Consider the following 20,635-nt stretch of genomic DNA (forward strand, 5'->3'; position numbering starts at 1 on the left):
CCCTTCGGGTGGTATAGGCAGGGACCCAGGCTGGGTTTTCTCCATGTGGAGAGGGATGTGCTGGGATTATGGCAGGAACCTCACTCGTGATATGTTTTTGTGTTTACGCTACAGCAGAGTCAAGTTCTAGGTTCAGATAATTACAACTTCAGCAGATTTGTCACTGCGTGAACATAATAGTGAATCGAATAGGAGGCTTACAAGTGACCATTACAGTTCCAGATAAAATGACTCTGAACTATAACTTCCCCTTTTACCTTTTAACATGATCTCAGTGCTGTCCAGCAGAACTTTCTGTGATGATGGAAATGGCCTACCTCGGCACTGTCCAATACGGTAGCCGTGAGCCCAATGTGGTTACTGAGTACTTACCATGTGGCTAGCATGGGTGAGGAACTGAATCTTTGGTTTCATTTCCCTGTAATTAATTTAAACTTCAGTAGCCCAGGGTGACTAGCGGCTGCCATATTCAACGGAACAGATCAGATTAAGAAACTGTGGGCCTGGGGTGCCTGGGTAGTTCAGTGGGTTAAGCCTCTGCCTTTGGCTCAGGTCATGATCTCAGGATCCTGGGATTGAGCCCCGCATTGGGCTCTCTGCTCAGCAGGGAGGCTGCTTCTCCCTCTCTCTGAGCCTGCCTCTCTGCCCACTTGTAATCTCTCTGTCTGTCAAATAAATAAATAAAATCTTTAAAAAAAAAGAAAAGAAAAAGGAACTGTGGGCCTATCCCTGCACTCAAGCATTTATTCAAGGTTTTCAGAAAACAAAATGATTACAGGAGGAGGCATTTGGGAACAGAGGATGGGAACCAACAAGAATAGTGTGTCTACTGTGTCCCAGGCATGTGGTTGCCTCACTTAGCCCCAGCTCTTGTCCATGAGTGGGGGCAATGTCCCCATTTGAAAGCTGGGGAGGCCGAGTCTCAGTGACTTGGGCAAGGGACTTGATGAGGGCACCCCTTGATTGAGAGGTTGGCCCAGGAGTAAACAGATACAAGCCCATCCCCAATCCTGCATGGCTCTGGGAGAGCCCAGAGGCCACGTGGGGAAGGGGCCAGGATGCCAGTGGGTCCCGGCAGGTGCAGATCCTGGGGATTTCCCCAGGGCCTGGGCACGGCCCCGGCGGCTGACCTGGCAGCCCCAAGTCCAAATCCATCAGTCGGGCACCTCACAGTCCCCCCAACGAGGCAGCCTAGAGCTATGTTTGGGTGGAGGCTGCCAAAACCATTGGGGGCATGAGGCTAGAACAGAGGATCAGGGACAGAGCTTACACAGGGTATGTCTCCCCCCTTGACATGCTGGGAACTTGTGTGGAGGGAGTGTCTCAGTGACTAGGGTTCCTGACACTTGGGATATGAGGCTCCGCACAGGTCCTGTGCGACCCAGGATTGCCCTGTACCTCCCACGACTTCCAGATGTCCCTGGGCGTTCATTCTACGAAAAACTTGCTTTCACTACCCTGATCTAAGACTAGAATCTAACTCTGCTTTACCTAGAAAAATACTATTTTTTGCATAGTTTTAATGCACAATGGATTTTCCAAGAATGCAATGCTGTGTGAGTAGTGGGAAGGTTATACTTTGTTTTGAATTGTTTGAATTTTCCAAGAGTTGCTCACCATTTTAGAACCATATCACACTTGTGCTTAACCAGCTGATAAGCAATGCCTATGTCCCCTGACATTCACTGTGCTGTGTCCCAGTGAGTCTACATATCTATCTACCCATCTATCTGCCTGTCCATTTGCCTCTCTATCCATCCATCTGTCCATCCATCCAAATATATTTTCTTAGTCCTTATTTCAAAATGTCAAACATAGGAAAAGAATGTCAACAATATGCAATTGAATATTACCTTCCTAGTGTCAAATTCAAACAGTCATTTTAACAACAACAGAAAAAGGGGTGCCTGGGTGGCGTAGTTGGTTAAGCCACTGCCTTCAGCTCAAGTCATGATTCCGGGGTCCTAGGATCAAGTCCTTGTCAGCAGGGAGCCTGCTTCTCTCTCTGCTTCTGCTCTCTCTCTGACAAATAAATAAATAAAATCTTTCTTAAAAAAATCTTAAAAAAAAAAAAAAAAGCAGAAACAGATCCATAATAGAGGGCAAGCTGATAGTTGCCAGAGGGGAAGGAGTTGGGGGATGGGCAAATGGGTGAAAGGGAGTGGGAGATACAGGCTTCCAGTTATGGAATGAGTGAGTCAAGGGGATGAATGACACAGCATAGGGAAGGTAGTCAGTGGTATTGTCATAGGGCTGTATGGTGACAGGTGGTAGCCACGCCGCGGCTAAGCCAAGCGCAATGTATAATCACCATATTGGACACCAGAAACTAAGATAATGTTGCATGTTAATAACACTTCAATTAAAAAAAAATCTTAGCCCTGTTAAATAGGTTTAAACATCTAAAAATATCATGTCATAATATTTACATATTGAAATATATATCCTAAAGTCCCTTTTTACTTTAGATCACTGTTAGAGCCTCACATTAATTGTTTTAAAATATTTGGGAAGATTAGGTATATTATTTATCCAGATCATTTTGGGATCACACCGGGATATTCTAAAATATCCACTATAAAAATAGGGTGCCTAGAGACACCTGGGTGGCTCAGTCGTTAAGCGTCTGCCTTTGGCTCAGTTCATGATTCCAGGGTCCTGGGATAGAATCCTGCATCGCACCTGTACTATTATTTGATTAACATTTTTCCTTAAATCATATCACTCTTTTTACTTAAATAAACTTATTTAAAAGAAGGGCATATTGGGGCACCTGGGTGGCTCAGTCAGTTAAGTGTCTCCGTTTGGCTCAGGTCATGATCTCAGGGTCCTGGGATGGAGCCCCATGTCCAGCACCCTGCTCAGTGGGGAGCCTGCTTCTCCCTCTCTCTCTGCCCCTCCCCCTCTGCTCATGCTCTCTCTCAAATAAATAAAATCTTTTAAAAGTAAAAAATAAAAATAAAAGAAGGGTATATCATTATCATACAGGTAAAACTAAAATTGTTTGCTGTGTTTGCTAATTGTTTTTTTCTTTTTTTTTATTAACAAATAATTTATTATTTGCCTCAGGGGTACAGGGGCAATCATCAGTCTTATACAGTTCACAGCACTCACCATAGCACATACCCTCCCCAAGGTCCATCACCCAGCCACCCTAACCCTACCCCCAACCACCCAGCAACTCTCAGTTTCCTGAGATTAACAGTCTCATGGGTTCAAATGGAACCCATGCTAAGTGAAATAAGGCTAATTGTTTTTTAATACATATTAAAAATAAATGCTTAGCTATTTAAAACACACACACACTGCTGTTTATCTGGGCATCATCTCAAATGGCCTCAAATGCTGGTGAAGGCAGGAGCTTCCCGCGGTTGGAAAACAAATGGAAATATAAAACTCCATTGTGAATACGGGCTAAGAAAATGTGTTTGGATGGATAGATATATGGATGGGCGGATGGATGGACAGATAGGTCAGCAGATGGGCAGGCAGATGGCTAGGAAGACATGCAGACTCACTGGGACGCGGCATAACGAAGGCCGGCGGACACAGGCATTCCTCCTCAGCCGGCCATCTTGTTTTTCTTCACGGGACTCAGGGCCCCTCTGTGTTTCCTGATGAGTGAATGGGAGAATGGAATGAAGGCTGGGGAGGGGGTCACACTGTAAAGCCACAGTCCTGTGGGGCAAAACCCAGATTTGGCGGCTCCCCCAACCCCTTTCCGCCATGCTAGATCCCAAGAAGGGGGGAGTCTGTCCACTGGAGACCCAGAAGCCAAGGGCCAGGAGTTGCAGGACTGGAGGAAAGGAGGAAGGGCTACATCTGGCCTTTGTCAGATTGTGCAAGCCACTGGGCTGGTGGCCAGCTGTGGCCGTCAGCCTCTGACAGGAGGGAGACATTAGAGGTTCACCCCAGGCTCCAGGCAGTGCACAGATGTGACCAGCTGGAGACAACACCCGACCGCACACGAGGACTCAGGACCGTCTGGGAGCGAGTCTGCGAGGGGACAGTGGGCAGCCTCCAGGGCCCACCTTTTCCCCCAGAACCTTCTCTAATGCCTGCTGAGTGACAGGCACCTCTGCAGTCACAGGAGTCCCCTCTTCCCCCAGTTCCTCCAGGGCTCCCAAAGGAGAGTGGCATAGAGGCGCGGAAGGGTTCCCAGGCGGGGGAGGCATGGAGCAAGGGCGCTGCGCCTTCTCAGTCCTGGTTTGGAACTGGCGAATCTCTAGGTCCTCACAGGACTAACCCCCATTTTAAGGGAGAAAGAACAGCTTCAGGGTCAGGAGCAAACAGAAAAGAAGGCCTAGCTACAACGGACTCACTTTGTTTTTTTGTTGTTTTACGTATTTTTCTGGTTACTTTCTATGCATGACAATATATTGGTTTTTCACTACTAGTAATAATGTTTCCTATTAAAGGAAATCCATACAGTAAGCAAGAGGGTCGGTGATCAAAAATGTCAGTGGTTGGGGTGCCTGGGTTGCTCAGTGGGTTAAGCCTCTGCTTTTGGTTCAGGTCATGATCTCAATCTCAGGGTCCTGGGATCGAGTCCCGCATTGGGCTCTCTGCTCAGCAGGAAGTCTGCTTCCCTCTCTCTCTGCCTGCCTCTCTGCCTACTTGTGATCTCACTCTCTCTGTCAAATAAATGAATAAAATATTTTTTAAAAATGTCTGTGGTTTAGGAAACTTGACATCATCCTTCCACTTTGAGGGTCCGCTCCTCAGTGACGTGGGCAGGGAGGTTAGCCCCTGAGCCACTGGTAAAGCTCATTGGAGCTGGGACTCCACCTGGATCTTGTGGCTTCAAATTGAATGCTCTCCTCTCTGTCCCTTCTGGAACAATCTAAGATTGTTCCCCACCCAAGTGTTCCCCATCCCCTCGGATCCCCATCCAAGCTCTGGATTGGTCCAGGCCTTACCTGCCCTTCTTCTTCTTCACCCCCACTATTATCAGTGGTTTCATTCAATCAGTTTTTACTGGACCCCTCTGTCCCTGTGCTGTACGCCCAGAGGAAATCCCAATCAGATGAGGGACACAGATCCTAACAGGACACCTGAGAGCATGTGAACTCTGGGAGTCCATTCGAGAGACAGGGGAGGATGTGGGATGTGCATTAGAGAGAGGAGAATGAAGGGCCAGTAGGATTTTCCAGACAGAGATTCCTAAGTTGGGTGTGCACACTGAAGACAAAGGAATCTATGTGATCTGGGGCCAATTACTCTGTTCTCTGCATCTCAGTTTCCTCATCTGTAAAATGGCAGCAAGAAGAATCATTCCTCCTTAGAGTTGCTGGGGAGGCTAGATGAGTTGGCACAAAATACTCAGAACAGTACAGTGTCCGGCACACAGTAAGGCCATATAGGTGTTAGCTGTGCTTGTCATGTGCAAAGGCCCCGAGGGTGACACACAGGAGGTTAGGTGCACCTGGCTGTGCTGTGCCCAGTGGTCATCACCAGCGATCAGGCTGGAGGGGTGGGTAAGATCTCGGAGGACCCTCGGTGGTGTGTTAGGACACTGGAGTTCTTCCTATTGGCTGCAGAGAGCATTTTGAAGGAAGAGAGATAGGGCCAGAGCTGACCTCCACTCCCTTTGGCACCGCAGTGGGGATTGGAGGGGCAGCACTGGGGGTGGGAAGAGAGCAGGGGGACTTCTCTGCACCCACAGGGCCCTCCTGAGTGAAATGTGTTCTTTCTTCCTTTGGATCTTTGCTTTGCAACTTCAGAAACTCCTCCATGGAGGGGCTGGAGTATCAGAGGATCTGGGCTTCTCTAGTTGGCCATGGGAAGCCACAGAGGGCTTTGGAGCAGGATTGGAGCTGTCTTCCAGAAAATGGCCATGGTAGCAAGTGCTGATGGCCCAGGAGTAGGGGGAGAGGAGAGATGTAAGGTGATGCAGCATCAGCTCCGTGACCTTGGGGCTGACATTTGTAAGAAGGCTGGACCTTCAGGTTACAAGATCATTCAGCAGGGCCGTAGTGACCCTCTGCCTCGTACCCAGGCAGTTCCATCTCCTCCCCCAAACCTCAGGGACCCATTCTTATGGGAAACCCTACTTAAACCTCTGCCATGTGGTCCAGTCTTACTGCCGATAGCGGTCAGATTTCTAGGCCCAGAAAATCCTTTTCTCTTTTTCTATAAGATTTTTATACCTAAGTAATCTCTACATCCAACAGGGACCTCAAACTCACTACTCCAAGATCAAAAGTCACATGTTCCACCGACTAAGCAAACCAGGCAGCCCTTAGGCCAGAAAATTCTAACAAAGCCTTTCACAAACCAGGATAATCACTCCTGAATCAAGAAACATTATACAAACATGTCCTATCGGATCAGATTGAACCATTTTAAATTCCCCTTTTGTAGGTCAAAAAGCAGCAAAAGCCAGCAATTCCATAGGGTTCAACCTAATACCTGCAAAGCTCCACTGACTCCCACCATTTATAATATGTGAGACTTTCCAAGGCCTGGTGACACAAGGGATGCAGCAACAGAACAAGATCAGGCTTTGGAAGAAAGACCCAAGTCCAGATCCCTGCTGGCTCCCCACCCTCTTTGACTTAACCTTCTCTTCCTTTGAGAGCTACCAGTCTCGTAAGTCCAGGGGAAGAGCAGGACCCAAAATAGCACACAGAAGCCCAGCCCAAAGTTGGGGTACCCAATCAGGGTCTGTCCCGCCCCTTCTGAACTGCTGTGAGTCCTCGTCTCTAGCCCAGCCGGCCCCCATCTGTCTCCAAACACACCTGCTGCCTTTATTCCTCCACTCAAACCTCTTTTATTCTACTCAACCACAAGTCCCCAAGTCCTCTAGGACGCCCTCCCTGCTCTGTGGACCCAGCGCCCTCCTTGCCTATGTGAGGGTCTGGCCCTGAGTCCAGTGGGCATGGCCTTGAAGAGTGAAGACTCTGGGCTCCCTGCCACCCAGAGGTCCCCCGAGGGCAGGGGTGGCACTCCTTCTTCCCCCTTCCTCCTTCTCACTTCTGTCCACATCTGCACAAACCCAGGCAAGGGAGCGGCCACAAAATAGCATGACACCACGGCCCTTTGCTGAGCAGCCTCCCTGCAGCACCCGTGGGCTGGGCTCTGAGTGATGGGTCAGACTGTCCGTTCTCACGTATGACCTCCACTTTGGGTGGCCAGGTGGGTGGTGGCGCTTTTCACTAAGGAGCAGACGAAGACACGGCATCTGCAATGCCTGTGGGACATCCAGGTGGAGACCCCAAGGCAGCAGTTAAGCTGGGTGAGGTTGTCAGAACACTGGATCCCAGAAGCCAGGCCAGAGGTACGTTTGGAAGTCATCAGCGCTTAAGGTCACAGCACTGGCTGAGACACCTTATAGAGTGAATGGATAGAAAGAAGTTCTCAGGTGGAGTCTGAGGGCACAGCAGCCAGCACAGGGGCATAGGGATGAAGAGGAGGAACTAGCAAAGTAGACAAGGAGGAGTGCCAGGGAGGGAGGCACTCCTGGAAGCCACTGGAAGAAAGTGACCAGGTGAGAGAGTCATTTAGAACTCACTGCTCTCTGTGTAGTAGTATTCATGAAATATGCTCTACGAAGTGTGCACTGTGAAATGTACACTATGATGTGTGCACTCTGAAATGTACACTGTGAAATGTACACCATGAAGTATAGTGTTCACTTCACCAGCCAAAGGAGAAAAGCAGTGAGAAGCCGCCGTTGGGTCTAGTAGCACAGCAGGGACGGGTGACAAGCTGAGGTTGGAACAGCAATGTGTAGCAGAGGCAGCTTTTTCAAGAAGCTCTGCTCTATAGGAGACAGAGAAAGGGGTGGTAGCTGGGGGAAGCCGTATAGTGGGGAGGGTTATTTTGTTTGGTTGGGGTTTGGTTTTTGTATTATAGTAGAGACACTACAGCACATTTATGTGATTATGGGCATGATTCTACAGATTGAATCAGCAGGGTAATGACAGACTCAGTTAAATAGCAATTACTAGACTAGTGTAGCACACCCTTTGTCTCCCTAGGGAAACTCTGTTTCTCTGCAGCCACACTTTATTTCTTGGAACACTCCAAGGTATGTCCTCATCTGTCCCACTCTCCACACTCGGTTCTCAGTGGCTTCCTCTGCCTGACTTTTCCAAGTTTTGCAGTTTCATTTTACACACCCTTTGTACTGGGGTTGTTACGCCTGATAGTCTGAGAGAAATAAGGAATGAGAGATTCTGAAGAGATGAGAGAGATGTTGGTGCACAATGAGGGAGGAGGGAAGAACTAGTTTAACAAGCAGCTAATTCATTAGTGAATATTTTCATGTTATGATAGATTCATTTTCATTTTTTCCTTGACTTTGTAACTGCAGTGACATGGAAAGTGAATATTCAAAAAGTGAGGACTTTACACTACCAAGAAAACAGATTGATGAGCAGGTTCTCCAAAGAGGAGAGATACTTTAAATTTTAATGCAGTTAAAAGTAACTGAAACAATTAAGACTTTTTAAAAGATCTCACCCATAATAAGAAGTCCAGAGGTAGGTAACTCCAGGACTAGTTAATTCAGCAGCTGAAAGATGACAGGACTCTCGTTTAACTACTCTATAATTCTCTCAGCCATTTCCTCATGGTCTCAAGATGGCTGCCATAGCCTCAAACATCATATCCACGTGACAATGTCCAAAGGCAGGAAGGAAGGGATTTCCTTTGCTGATCTTCTTACTAGAGGAGACACAGATCCATTCCAGAGGCTCCTCAGACTTTGCCTTTAGTGCAAAAGGTGCTGAGAGAGTGAGTGTGTGTCATGGAAGGCTGAGACTCTAACATGCCAGGCCTAATGTGTTAGGGAGCCAGTAGGGTCAACCGCAGAGAATACCTAGTGTCTTCTTCAGGCCCATCATACACAGCTTACCCGTGCAGTCTAAGCAGTGGAAGAGAGTGGGTCCACATCCCACACTCTCCTGCGGGAAGCTGGCCGAGTCCCCTCCTCTCTCTCAACACCTGTGTCTTCTCCCCTGCCCACAGGTCAGAGGGCACCCAACTCCCCATCTCATCACAAGCCAGCCCAGAGCCAGAAGTCAAGAGAGGTGACCCTCCGGACAATGGGACCAGAAGCCCAGACAGCCCTCCAGAGGGAGCCTGGCAATCAGACAGCGGTTCTGGTTCTGGGAGCCGACCCCTGGACGAAGGTTTGTCCCTGCCCCACTCAGACTTGCTGCCAGGCTCACAACTGGTCTGCTGTGCCCAGGCCCAGTCCCACGGCCCTGTCAGCACTGAGGCTGCCATCTGGCCTCCAGACAGAACCCTTCTCTCCCTGAGTGCTGAGGCTGGGCTTCCCAAGTCCACAAGGGCTTCCTCCTCAGGCTACATAGCATAGACAGACATCCAGTGGGAGAGGGTGGTTCCCACGGACAGGCTCCAACTCAGTGTGCGAAAAAACTGTCTCCTTTTAGTCCCACGCAGGGATGGGTTGGGTGCCAAGGGAACTGAGATGGAATAAGCACCCGTCATCAGAAGTGTGTAAGCAGGGGCTGGATGGTTCCCCCCCCTTAAGAAGACCACAAAGAAGCCTGTTGTCTCAAGAACCTGAGCCTGGTGGGTGTGGAACCATCATGTGGAAAGAGGAACCATGCTGGCTGAGAACATGCCCGGTACATTCCAGGCTCAGTTATGGGCAGCTATGGAGGTGCTACTGGGCGGTGTCCTTCCCATTCCTCTTCAGAGCTCCTCGCCTACCCTTGCCTGGGGCACCTGGACAGTGTTAATGACTGTGACAACAATGACGCCACACACACATACACACAAACACATATGCACGTACACAACATCGGTACACACATGGTGTCAGGAAATTGCCAGGATGGAAAATGAATTGCCAATATTGGGAATGCAGCTCACACAACCAAAAAGTCAGGGACCAGTCCCTTCAACCCTGATTCTGTTCGGTCTGGCACAGTTACTACTGAAACAAAACAGAATCGCCCTGAGCCCACCCCGTTGGGGCAGTCAGGCTGGAGAGATGGGTGTCCCAAGTCAGGAGACCTGAGTCCATGGTTCCCAGACCTGTCAGGTGGCCAGGATCACCCTAGAGCCTCTTAAAAACACAGAGGCCCAGGCCCACCTCAGCTCTGCTGCTTAGGATTCTCCTCTCCCCCTGCAGCTTTGCTGCTCAGGGCACTATCTGTCCACAAGGATCAGGCTATTGTCACTGTCAGACTGGCTCAGATTAATTAAAAAGTCCAAGTCAGCTTCAGGCACAGCCAGGGTGTCACGGAATGTCACCTCTTGCTGCCTTGCCTGCTTTCTCCCTGGCGCACCCATTGTGCAGAAGGCGCTCCGCTCAGACTGACCAGACAGCCCCCCACGAGCTCCAGACCCACACCCTCCACCTCCCAGGCCAGAAGAATGACGGCATTTCTCTTCCCTGGAGGTTTGACTCTGATTCTGGCCTGGCTCTCCTTAGCTCACGCTGGGTCCCCTGCCTTGGCAGAACTAATCATGGTTCACACGAGGCTGGACTCGTGCGTCTCCTGGGCTAGGGTGGAGTGAGGAGCCGAGGGAGGGCTTCCCCTCCCCCTCCCCCAGACACAGAGCCTGATACTGGGTGGCCTAACCCCGGGGTTTCCGATGCACAACCCGACTGAAGTACCCCAACCAGACACAGGGGATGGTCAATGTTGGCCCCAACCAGCCACACTGGTCTGGGTGTCACACAGGGTCACATGTATGACAATCTTTCCTGTACATCCCCCAAATGGTAGAGGTGCAAAGGAAACCCCTTCTCTCTCCCTGAGAGCTGAAAATTGGCTCACCCTGGTGCCTGTGCTATACAGATCCCTGATCCCAGCCCCTTGGCCTCCCTGGCTGGGACGGTCACACCTTAACATGGAAATAATATGCACCTCTGAGAGCGCAGACAGGCCCTGGCTGGTTGTGTCATCTTAGAAAGCAGAGAAGAGAAACAGCTTCTTGCTCCCTGGGACCCTGTGTAAAGCCCCAGGGAGGGGCTCCAGCTGGCCAGTTCGGGGCCTGGGCCAGGCCCTGGGGATGGGCCCCACCAGCCTCGGTGGCCTCACTGGTGGGGACATGGAGAGGGTGGGAGTGTGGCTCTCTGGAAAAGGGGTGGATAGTGCCAGAGCCTGTTCCCTCTGTGCAGCCCACCCACACCTGCCCCTGGGGAGGGCTGCCCGGTTTCCCACCCTTTGTTCCTGGTGCCTGAGCCCCTGCTTCTCCGGCAGTGGACGGGCAGCTGTTCCGCTCAGTGGAAGGCCAGGCCGCCTCCGACGAAGAAGAGGAGGGTGAGGAGAAGTGGCAGAAAGAGCGAAGCTCACTGGCAGAGGTCAAGACGCTGCTGGAGTACCTCTCCAGCTGCAGGAGTGGGTATGTGTGCTGGGGCGGGGCAATCGGCGCTGGAGGCCCAGAGCCCCTTCCCAGAGCTTGACCTTGAGGACCGGATTCAAGTCCCCACTGGATCATCCCCAGCTCCCCTGACACTCTGGCCCCTGGTCCATAGGAGGAAAGTGAGATGTATATCCCAGCATATGCAGGGATGAAATGAGGTGACTGACCAAGGCACGGAGATGCCATTCCACTGATTCCCTCACACTCCCCTGGCTGCTATCCCAAGATGTGGCCCCAAGTTCTAGTGCTACTCCAGGACATATCAGACCCTTCCTTCCCCATTGCTCCTGTGAGAAACAGCGCTTACAATGCCTCCTACAGCTGACCCCCTGGCTTATTGAATCCTCACACCCACCCTGGAGGGAAGAAAGACCCAGATGCCTGGGGCACTGCAGACAACTCGCAGACTTCTCTGAGCCTCAGCCTTCTCATCTCTAAGATGGGCCAGCAACACTTGTCTGGCAGAGGTTTTTTTTGGACTTGCTATTGCAGCTATAAAATGCCTAAAAGGTGCCTGATCCCCATTGGTTCACTCCCAAGAGCCAGCACAGACTTTAATTATATTGTAAAGTGCTGTCAGTGTTCCTGGGTGATTGTTATTCCTGACCCCAAGTCAACAGCAAGCTTTTATGAAGCACCTACTATGTGCTGGGAAAATATGGAGGAACCGAGAGAACAGCAATAAGCAAAATAGCACCACCCCATTAGCGGAGCCCCTATTCTAGTGAGTGGTGACAAGTGTGAGGAGAAAAGGTGAAGCATGGGGGAGGGGCAGAGGGTGGTGCAGGAAGATGCTGGGAAGGCCACTCTAAGAAGGTGCCATGTGAGCAAAAACCTGAAGGACACAAGGAAAGGGCATTCCACAAAGAGGGAACAGCATGTGCAAAGGCCCTGAGGCATGCTCTAAGGGCAGTGAGGGGGCTACTGAGGCTGGAGCATGATGAGTGAAGATGAATGGGATGGAGGTCAGAGAAATTGCAGGAGCAGATTGGGAGAGGCCTTTGGCTTTTCCTTGGAGTAAAAAGGGGAGCCACAAGAGGGTACTGGGCAGAGGGTACCATGACCTGGCTTAGCTTTCAAGAGACAGGCTTGGCAGCAACACCCACATTCTGAGGCTGGACCAGACTCTGCAGAGCCACCCCGCAGTGCTGGTGCTCTCCTTTGCCGCAGGTGTGATGACCAGACAGCCAAGAAGCTCAAAACTTACTTCAGCCACATTGGCAGTGGTGACGATGCCTGCACCCTGGGACAGCTGGAGACCCACATCACCATGCTGGTGGAGCATCTGGGGACCCAGAGCTGCCGTGGCAAGGCCCTGGGGACACTTGGGGAGGAGGTCAGCTGAGCCCCAGAGGTCGAGGTCTGGACCAAAGCTAGAATCTCTCATAGCTGGAAGAACCCCAAGGGATGTCAGCCAAATACTGGGCCCTGTTCACAGATGAGCAGACCAAGACTCAGAGAGGACATGCAACTTGCTTTGACTTAGATTTAACGAAGAATATTCTGGTTGCAAGACAACAGAATTAACTCGAATTAGCTTCAGTGCAAAACTGGTATTTAATAGGATATGGAGCTGGCAAGAACAGCTTCAGAAGAACAGCAGAGGAGATGAGCTTCAGGAACAATGGGGTCCAGTGACTTAGACGAGATTGTCTCCATCTATCTCTGTCTGCTCGGTGTTTCCCAGGTGCTGGCCTCATTTCCCCCTACTTCAGAAGGGCTTCCTCCATGTGGTGGTGAAAGGAAAGGCAGGACCACAGACAGCTCCAGGCTCCCATTGACCCACCCACGGGAATTAAGAGCCTAATATATAAAATCTCAGGGAAGAACTCCAGTTGACCCAGTCTTGGTCATGTGCCCGTCCCTGGCCCAGTCCCTGTGGTAGGCAGGCAACGTTCAGGGATTAGCAGCTCCATCAAAGTCAGATGACAGGGAGGAGGGACTTTTTTCTCCCCAGGAAAGTTACTGAGGGTTATGGGAGGGAGCTGGCAGGCAACACTAATAGCAGGGTGTCTCCGTTCCAATAGGAACACTTTGCATTTTTTTCCATCTCTCTACTCCATTCTCCAGTAATCAAGTTCAGAGTGTTATTGAGAGTTACCATTTCACAAAGCCCTAGCCCACTGCACTTTTGCAAACTGTTGTGTTGACCTAAGGTAGTTTTATATTTATATATCTGAAATTCGAAATCCATACTGTTTGTGACATAGTTGTGGTCTGATGTGGTTCCAAAAGGCATGGCCACCACCCCTTTTCTAAGTAAATTCCAAGGAAGTGGGGGTTAGGAGAGTTACTGAGGCATGTGAGTGGTGTCCCCAAGCCCACCTTCCAGTCCCATCTGTGGTGGGCACCAGCACCATGCCTTCTCTGTCCTACCCAAAGCCCAGAGTGGACCCAGAGTGTCTGAGGATGCCACACCTTCAGCTGCTTCTCTTTCCCTCCATTGGTGCCAAGAATAGGGGCTGCCTCTCATCTGGCATCCTGCTTTAAAAGGCTAGTAGCCACACGATGCTCTGTGACTGCCCCCTGGTGGGTATCCTGGTAGGACCCATGGTCTCAGGGCTCAAGCTGGCCCAATCCAGGCCCCTTCTGGGGCTCTCTCTCTCTCTTGAGGGAAGTAGAAGAGTGGCTGGAGAGTGTCCTTCTCAGCTCTGAACTCTGGAGAAGAGGCTTGAGGCTGTCCTACCATCTCAACCCCATTGCAGTCCTAGCCCTGAGCTTCTCCAGCTGCTGGTCTGTTCTGGGAATGACCCAGAGCCTGCCAGTGAATTCTCTTTCTGTTTCACTAGCCAGATAGTTTTCTGTTGCTTGCAACCAAAATAATAATAATAATAATAAATAAAAATAAGAAGGAGGAAAAAAAGTATTAAAATAAAAGAAAGCAGATGAATACAGAAGAAGAACGGAAAATGGAGTCCTCATCTAGAAAACGAAATATACATACTCTTACATTAACACCACTCACTGTGTGATCTTGGGCCAGACACGTAGCCTCTCTGGGCCTTGGTGCCCCCACTGGGAAGATGGGTGATTTTATCTGCTCAGTCCCCTGGCAGGTACAGGGAGAGAGGGAAGATCAGAAGAGATGACCTCTGTGAAAAGGTCAAGGCAAGTCATGGGCCCTGCCTGGAGATGGCACAGTGAGTGCTGGGCAGAGGGCAGCAGGGTGGGTGCTGAGTCCCTGCTGGCCCCCACAGGCAGAGCTGCAGCAGAAGGTAGAAGAGATTGAGCACCTGAGGCTGGAGCTACAAATGGTGGAGACAGAGCGGGTTCGGCTGTCCCTGCTGGAGGAGAAGCTCATGGATGTGCTACAGCTCCTGAAAAGGCTCCGGGACCTGGTAGGCTCATGGGCGCTGGCACACCCGGGGCAATGGGAGGAGCTCTCAGGGAGCACCAGCCTCTGCCAGGCACTTGGCCCAGAGTTTCCTCACGTTAGGCAGGTGTCAATTTCACTTTCCAGGTGCAGAAAAGGAGGCCCAGGGACGTTATAGCAAAAAGAAGGGAAGGCCACTCTGTCCCGGCCAAGGTGGTGTTATTCACTTTCTAAAGCTGATCCAACTTTGATTTCAAAACCAGAGAAGGAGAAATATAAGAAAGGAAAATTATAAGCTAATGTCACATGGAAATGTGGATGCAAAATATTAAATAAGATATTTGCAAACCAAATCCAGCAGTGTTTAAAGAAATGCAACATGACCACATTGGATTTAAAATGATTTAAAGATCAGTGATTTAAAGATCATTCAAGATCAACAAATCTATTAATGACATATACACATTGTAGATTAAAGGACAAAAACCATATGCTCATCTCAATAGATGTAGAAAAGTCAAGAACAGTCTCCTTTTATCAACGAATTAAGAACAGTAAGGACTTCCTTTACCAGATAAAGAATCTCCACTAACTATCTCTCACAGGCTTCACACTTATTGGTGAAATGTTGTAAGGAGTGCTTCCAAAGTCAGAGTCAAGACAGTGATGCCTGTCATCGCTGTTTGTATGCCAGCTAGAGGATCTAGCCAATGCAGTAAGACAAGAAAAAGAAAGAAAAGGTGTAAGGTTTAGGCAGGAAGACAAAGCTACCAGTGATCATATATCATACTTATCTACACAGAATACCCAAGAGAATCCAGAGGTAAATTATTGTCATTTCTTGGCCAGGTAAATACTAAAATGTCAGGACACAGAAATCAATTGTATTCCTAAATAGCGACAGCAAATCATTAAATAACTTTTTGAGAAATCACTAAGCTGGGATTATAGCCACTATAAGGTAGAAGGAGGATTTAAACCCAGGTTGCCTGAGTTTTAAGTGGGCTCTTTCCAATGCACCAGACTGCCTAGGACAGAACTATCAAGGCCAAAGCCAGGGCAGCAGAGCCTGAGAGAATGGCTGAGTGGCAGCCAACTCCAGCAGACAGTGAAGGCAGTGGTTAGCACCATAGCTCCAGGCCGTGCAACCTGGGGGTAGAAGCTGGTTCTCCCATCTCCTCCTAGCTGGGTGGCTTTAGGCAAATTTCTCATTTTTTCTCAGCACTGCTTTTCTTCACTGGTAAAAATGAGCCTAATAATAGGACTTGTTGCAAAGATTAAATGAGCCAATGCATAAAAATGCACTATTCATGTTTATTTCCTAAGTGCCAACTTTACTTTGGCACATAAATGGTAATCCATAAATATATGATCTTTGAGGGAATGGATGCTGCAGCCCACACTATCCACCCACCAAAAGTCTTTGAGAAGCCCATCAATCAGTGTGGCCAGGCTAAGGGTAGGGACCCAGGAAGGGATGGGGGGGATAGTGACTCTATGTGCCCCCAGGGAGCCTTACAGAAGCTGTAGGGGCCATCAAGTCCCGCCTGCTGGATGAGGACACAGCAGCCACAGTGAAGTCCAGCCCTGTCTCCATTTCTTTTCAAGAACATATCGAAAAGAGCCCTGGGGAAGATTTTGCTGAACACGCTGGATGCTTGCAAGGACACCCCACCCGGTAGGAGAACTCCCCCATCTTTCAGAGCCTGGACAGTGTCTGGAGAGCAGCCTGACCCAGAACTCTCTGCCCTGAGTGTCTTGTCTACAAAATGCCACTGTCATGACTCCTCTGACTGCCTGTGATGTGCATAGTACATAGTGAGGAATGGGCTTTAGAAAGTTGGAAAATGCTATTGGGTGTCCCAGGTAGAGGAGCTAAGCAGAAGCCAGCATGGTCAAACCTCCAAGGGCGCTAGGCAAGTTCAGTCACTGGGCTGAGTGTGGGCTCTGTGGAGACATCCCATGTGGTTTCAATCCCCCAAGTCATGACAACAGCCTACTGGAGAAGGTGCTGTTATTGTACCCATTTCACAGATGGAGAGACCAAAGCAGAGAAAGGTCAAGTGCCAGCTGTACCCAAAGCCTTGGGTCTCTCCATTATGCAGTAAGCTAAGTGGCCCCCATTGTTTAGACAAAGTTCAGGGCAGTAGGATTTCATCAGTACTAGATTGTGGCTGGTGAAATCAAGAGGAGTCAGGCCAAGCCCTCTCCTCAAAGGGCCTCCTATGCTAATGGGGCAACCAACTGCTGATGAGCCTTTGCTCGCTGGCCTCACAAGGCATTGCAGGGCAAGGCTCAGGTAGGTCCAGTGCCCTGGATGGTCCCTGGAATTGAGAGGGAGGTTAGAAATTGTGTGCTAGAAGCCCCCTTCTCTGGGGCCCTCAGTGGGAGAGAAACAAGAGGGGGAGGTGGCTAGGCAGGACTGGGGAGGGTCCCAGAAAGGAGTAAGAGTGGCTATGTAGGCCACAGTGAGCAAAATGAACTACCTTCCCTGTCCACTCTTTCCTTCCAGAGGGGCGATGTGGACCCTTGGCCATCCTGGATGCCCTGCGCCAAGCTTTGGCTGGCTGTGAGCTCCTGCAGGGAGAGCTCTCGGCGCCAGCCTCCACAGCTCCTGCACTAGCTAACCCACTCCTCATCTCCTGCTGAGGTCACTGGCCCACCTCCGTCAGCCTGACCTCCATCAGACCAGCCTCCAGATCAACCTGACTGCGACCAGACCAGTTTCCTTGACCAGCCTGACCACCATCGGATGAGCTTCCATGGCTACCCCCAACCACCATCACATCCTCAGAACCCTAGAGACCCTGACTCCTGAGACTGGGCTCAACCCCAAAGCCTCCCACAACAGAGCCTGGCAGACTTCATCTCCTTGAGTTCCTCCCAGGTTCCCTCACAGCCTCTGCATTCCTGGTGCCACAGTTCACATTCAAGTCCTGGGGCTGCTGGATCAGCCCATACCTGCTGTTGCCTCCCCTGCCCACTTTCTCATACAGCCCAGCCCAGAATCCCTTCCCTGGTCTCCTGGGGTCTTCTCCCCTCCCAGCACTGTCCCTTTCCTCTTACTGCTGCGCCCAACCTCCAGGCCACACCTGGCCCACTGGGGAATCCCCACACCTCCAGTGCTGAAGACCAGGCAGGGCTGGGGAACACAAGGTGGGGATGATTACTGCAAGTTTCTGGACAGAGGCTGCCCTTGAACTAGCTGTAGAAGAAAGGTGGTATTTAGACGGACAGAGAAAGGATTACAGGACCTGGGACACCTCTTTCCCAGGCAGATAGTGGGTACTGGATTTCACGGAGTCATGCGAAGGAGTAAGACAAGCTGTCTGGTCTCACCTACCTTAACATCTTGTAGGAGAGAAAGCTACATTGGCAAATAGTGTGATATGGGTGAAATCAGTGCCAAATCAAGGTAAAATATTTGCAAGAGTCCAGCCAAGAGGGGGTCATCTGAGCCAAAGAGGATGGATGCACTACAGAGTGGAACTGTAGGGGTGAGGGCAGATGCCCGGAAGGACAGTAGCAGGTCATAGGGGGACTCGATGGCAAACGACAGACTGGGACTTGCTCCCACAGGCAATCAGGAGCCATTGGAGGATTCTGAGCTGCCTCACAGAGGGTAGGTGGAGGGGAGTGAAGAAGAGGCAACTGCAGGACTACAGGAGGAAGGCGGCACTAGGAGCCTGGAGCCAGAGCTACAGGACACAGGAGGGGAATGTGGGAGAAGGAGGATCAAGAGGTACCCAGTGGGGAGTCTGGGAGCAGCAGGCACTCCAGAGCAGGGTAGCAGGGACTGGGGACAGACAATGCCTGACTGGCATTCCTGACCTGTCTGGTCTCAGACACTCAGCAGCTTGGATGGGGCCAGGAGGCATCAGGGAGCCACTTCTGGGAGCCCCTACCCAGTTTCCCTATGGATCCTCTGGGAATGGAATGAAAGAGACAAAGGCCAGTGGCCACTCCTGAGGGGCCACCCTACCCTTGGTCCTGTAGGATGGGCCAGGCTTTTTTGAGAAAGTCCTCAGGACTCCTCATGGGCCAGTGGGCAGGACTGGGCAAACATGAGTAGAACTGTGAGTTGAAATAGATGAATCCACTATTGTATCTGGAGAATTCAACTCCCCTCTAACAGAAATGGACAGATCTAGCAGGCAGAAAATTGGTAAAGACAGAGTTGAACTCAGCAGTGCCATCAATCAATGGGATCTAATTGACATCAATAGATGACTTCATCCCGCAGTTGCACAATGCACGTTTTTCTCAAGCTCACATGAACTATTCACTAGGATACACCACATTCCAGGTCACAAAACACACCTCACAAATTTCAACATATTCTGTATGCTCTCAGACCACACTAGAATTAAACTAGAAATCAATCAACAGAAATAGGTAGAAAATCCCAGAATATGTGGAAATTAAACAACACATTCCTAAATAACACACAGGTGAAAGAACAAATCTCAAGGGAGACTTAACAATACTTGGAACTAAATGAAAATGAAATACAGTCTACCAAAATTTGCAGGATACAGCATCAGATGCATATATTGGAAAAGCAGAAGATCTAAAAAAATCTAAGTTTCCACCTAGAAAAAGAAGAGCAAATTAAATCCAAAGTAAGCAGAAGAAAAGAAGTATTTTTTAAAAAAATTAGAGCAGAAATCAATGAAATTGGAAATAAAAAACAGAAAAACAATGAAACAAAAGCTAGTTCTTTGAAAAGGTCAACAGACTCAATAGGCCTCTTGCCAGGTTAATTGTGAAAAAGAGGGAGAAGACACACACTGCTAACATCAGAAATAAGTGAGAAGATAGTACTATAGTTGAATATTATATGGATAATAAAGGAATATTACAAATAATTCTAAGCCCTCAAATCAGATAACCTAGATGAAATGGATCAGTTCCTTGAAGGACACAATCTGCCAAAACTTACACAAGAAGAGATATGAATAGGCCTCTATATATTAAAGAAACTGAATCAATAATTAATAACCTTCCCAAAGAGAAAGCACCAGGCCTAAATGGGTTCACTGGTTAATTCTACCAAATATTTAAGGAAGAAATTCTTCCAATTTTCTACAGTATCTTCCAGAAGAGAGAAGCAGAGGCAATACTCCCTACTCATTCTGAAGCTGGCATTACCCTAATCAAAACTAGACAAAGATATTATAAGCAAAGAGAACTACAGAGCTATCTCTATCATGAACACAGATGCAAAAGTCATAAGAAAACTAACAATTTGAATCCAACAATATATAAAAAGAATTTTACAGCATAACCAAGTGGGATTCATCCCAGGTACGCAAGGCTAGCTCAACATTCAAAAATTAACTGTACTCTATCACATCCCACAGGCTAAAGAAGAAAAATCACGTTTATATCAATAAATGCAGAAAAAAACATTTGACAAAATCTAACACCTATCCTTGATAAAACAATAATAATAACCGTCAACAAACTAGGCATAGGGAACCTCCTAACTCGAAAAACCTAGAGCCAACATCACACTCAAGTGGAGAGAAACTAGATACTTTCCCACTAAGATCAGGAACAGGGCAAGGATGTCCCCTCTCCCCATTTGTTTTCAGCATCTTGTTGGAAGTCCTAGCCAAGACAAGAGACAAGGAAAGGAAATACAAGGTGCTTTGGACTGAATATTTGTATCCCCTCAAAGTTCATATGTTGAAACCCTAATTCCCATAGGGATAGTAGCTGGAGCTGCTACTATCCCCTCTGGGTGGGGGGAGGGTGGAGAAGGATTGGGTCAGGAGGGTGGGGCTCTCATGATCATTAGTGCCCTTCTATAGGAGACTGCTTGCTTCCCCCTTTCTCGGTCTCTGCCAGCAGAGGATACAAGACAATGGTCATCTGTAAACAAGGAATAGGGCCCCCACCAAGAACCCAAACACCCTGGCATGCTGATCCAACCTTCAGAACTGTGAGAAATAAATGTGTGTTGCTTAA

The 20,635-nt window shown here is 49.3% G+C and overlaps 1 protein-coding gene across 1 annotated transcript in view; it reads left to right on the top strand.

The window, feature by feature from the left end:
• The window catches only part of EFCC1 (EF-hand and coiled-coil domain containing 1), a gene marked incomplete at its 5' end in the record, with an annotated part of 40,577 nt that extends 19,942 nt beyond the window's left edge, over positions 1-20,635 (top strand). The window contains 6 exons of the mRNA XM_045063245.1: positions 8,974-9,137; positions 11,187-11,328; positions 12,520-12,685; positions 14,547-14,687; positions 16,271-16,340; positions 17,175-20,635. Coding sequence (XP_044919180.1) covers positions 8,974-9,137; positions 11,187-11,328; positions 12,520-12,685; positions 14,547-14,687; positions 16,271-16,340; positions 17,175-17,311 — 820 coding nt within the window. The remainder of the gene's footprint in view (positions 1-8,973; positions 9,138-11,186; positions 11,329-12,519; positions 12,686-14,546; positions 14,688-16,270; positions 16,341-17,174) is intronic.

This window comes from Mustela putorius, unplaced genomic scaffold (genome assembly GCF_011764305.1).
Source record: "Mustela putorius furo isolate JIRA1106 unplaced genomic scaffold, ASM1176430v1.1 tig00003850_pilon_pilon_pilon, whole genome shotgun sequence".
NCBI lineage: Eukaryota > Metazoa > Chordata > Mammalia > Carnivora > Mustelidae > Mustela > Mustela putorius.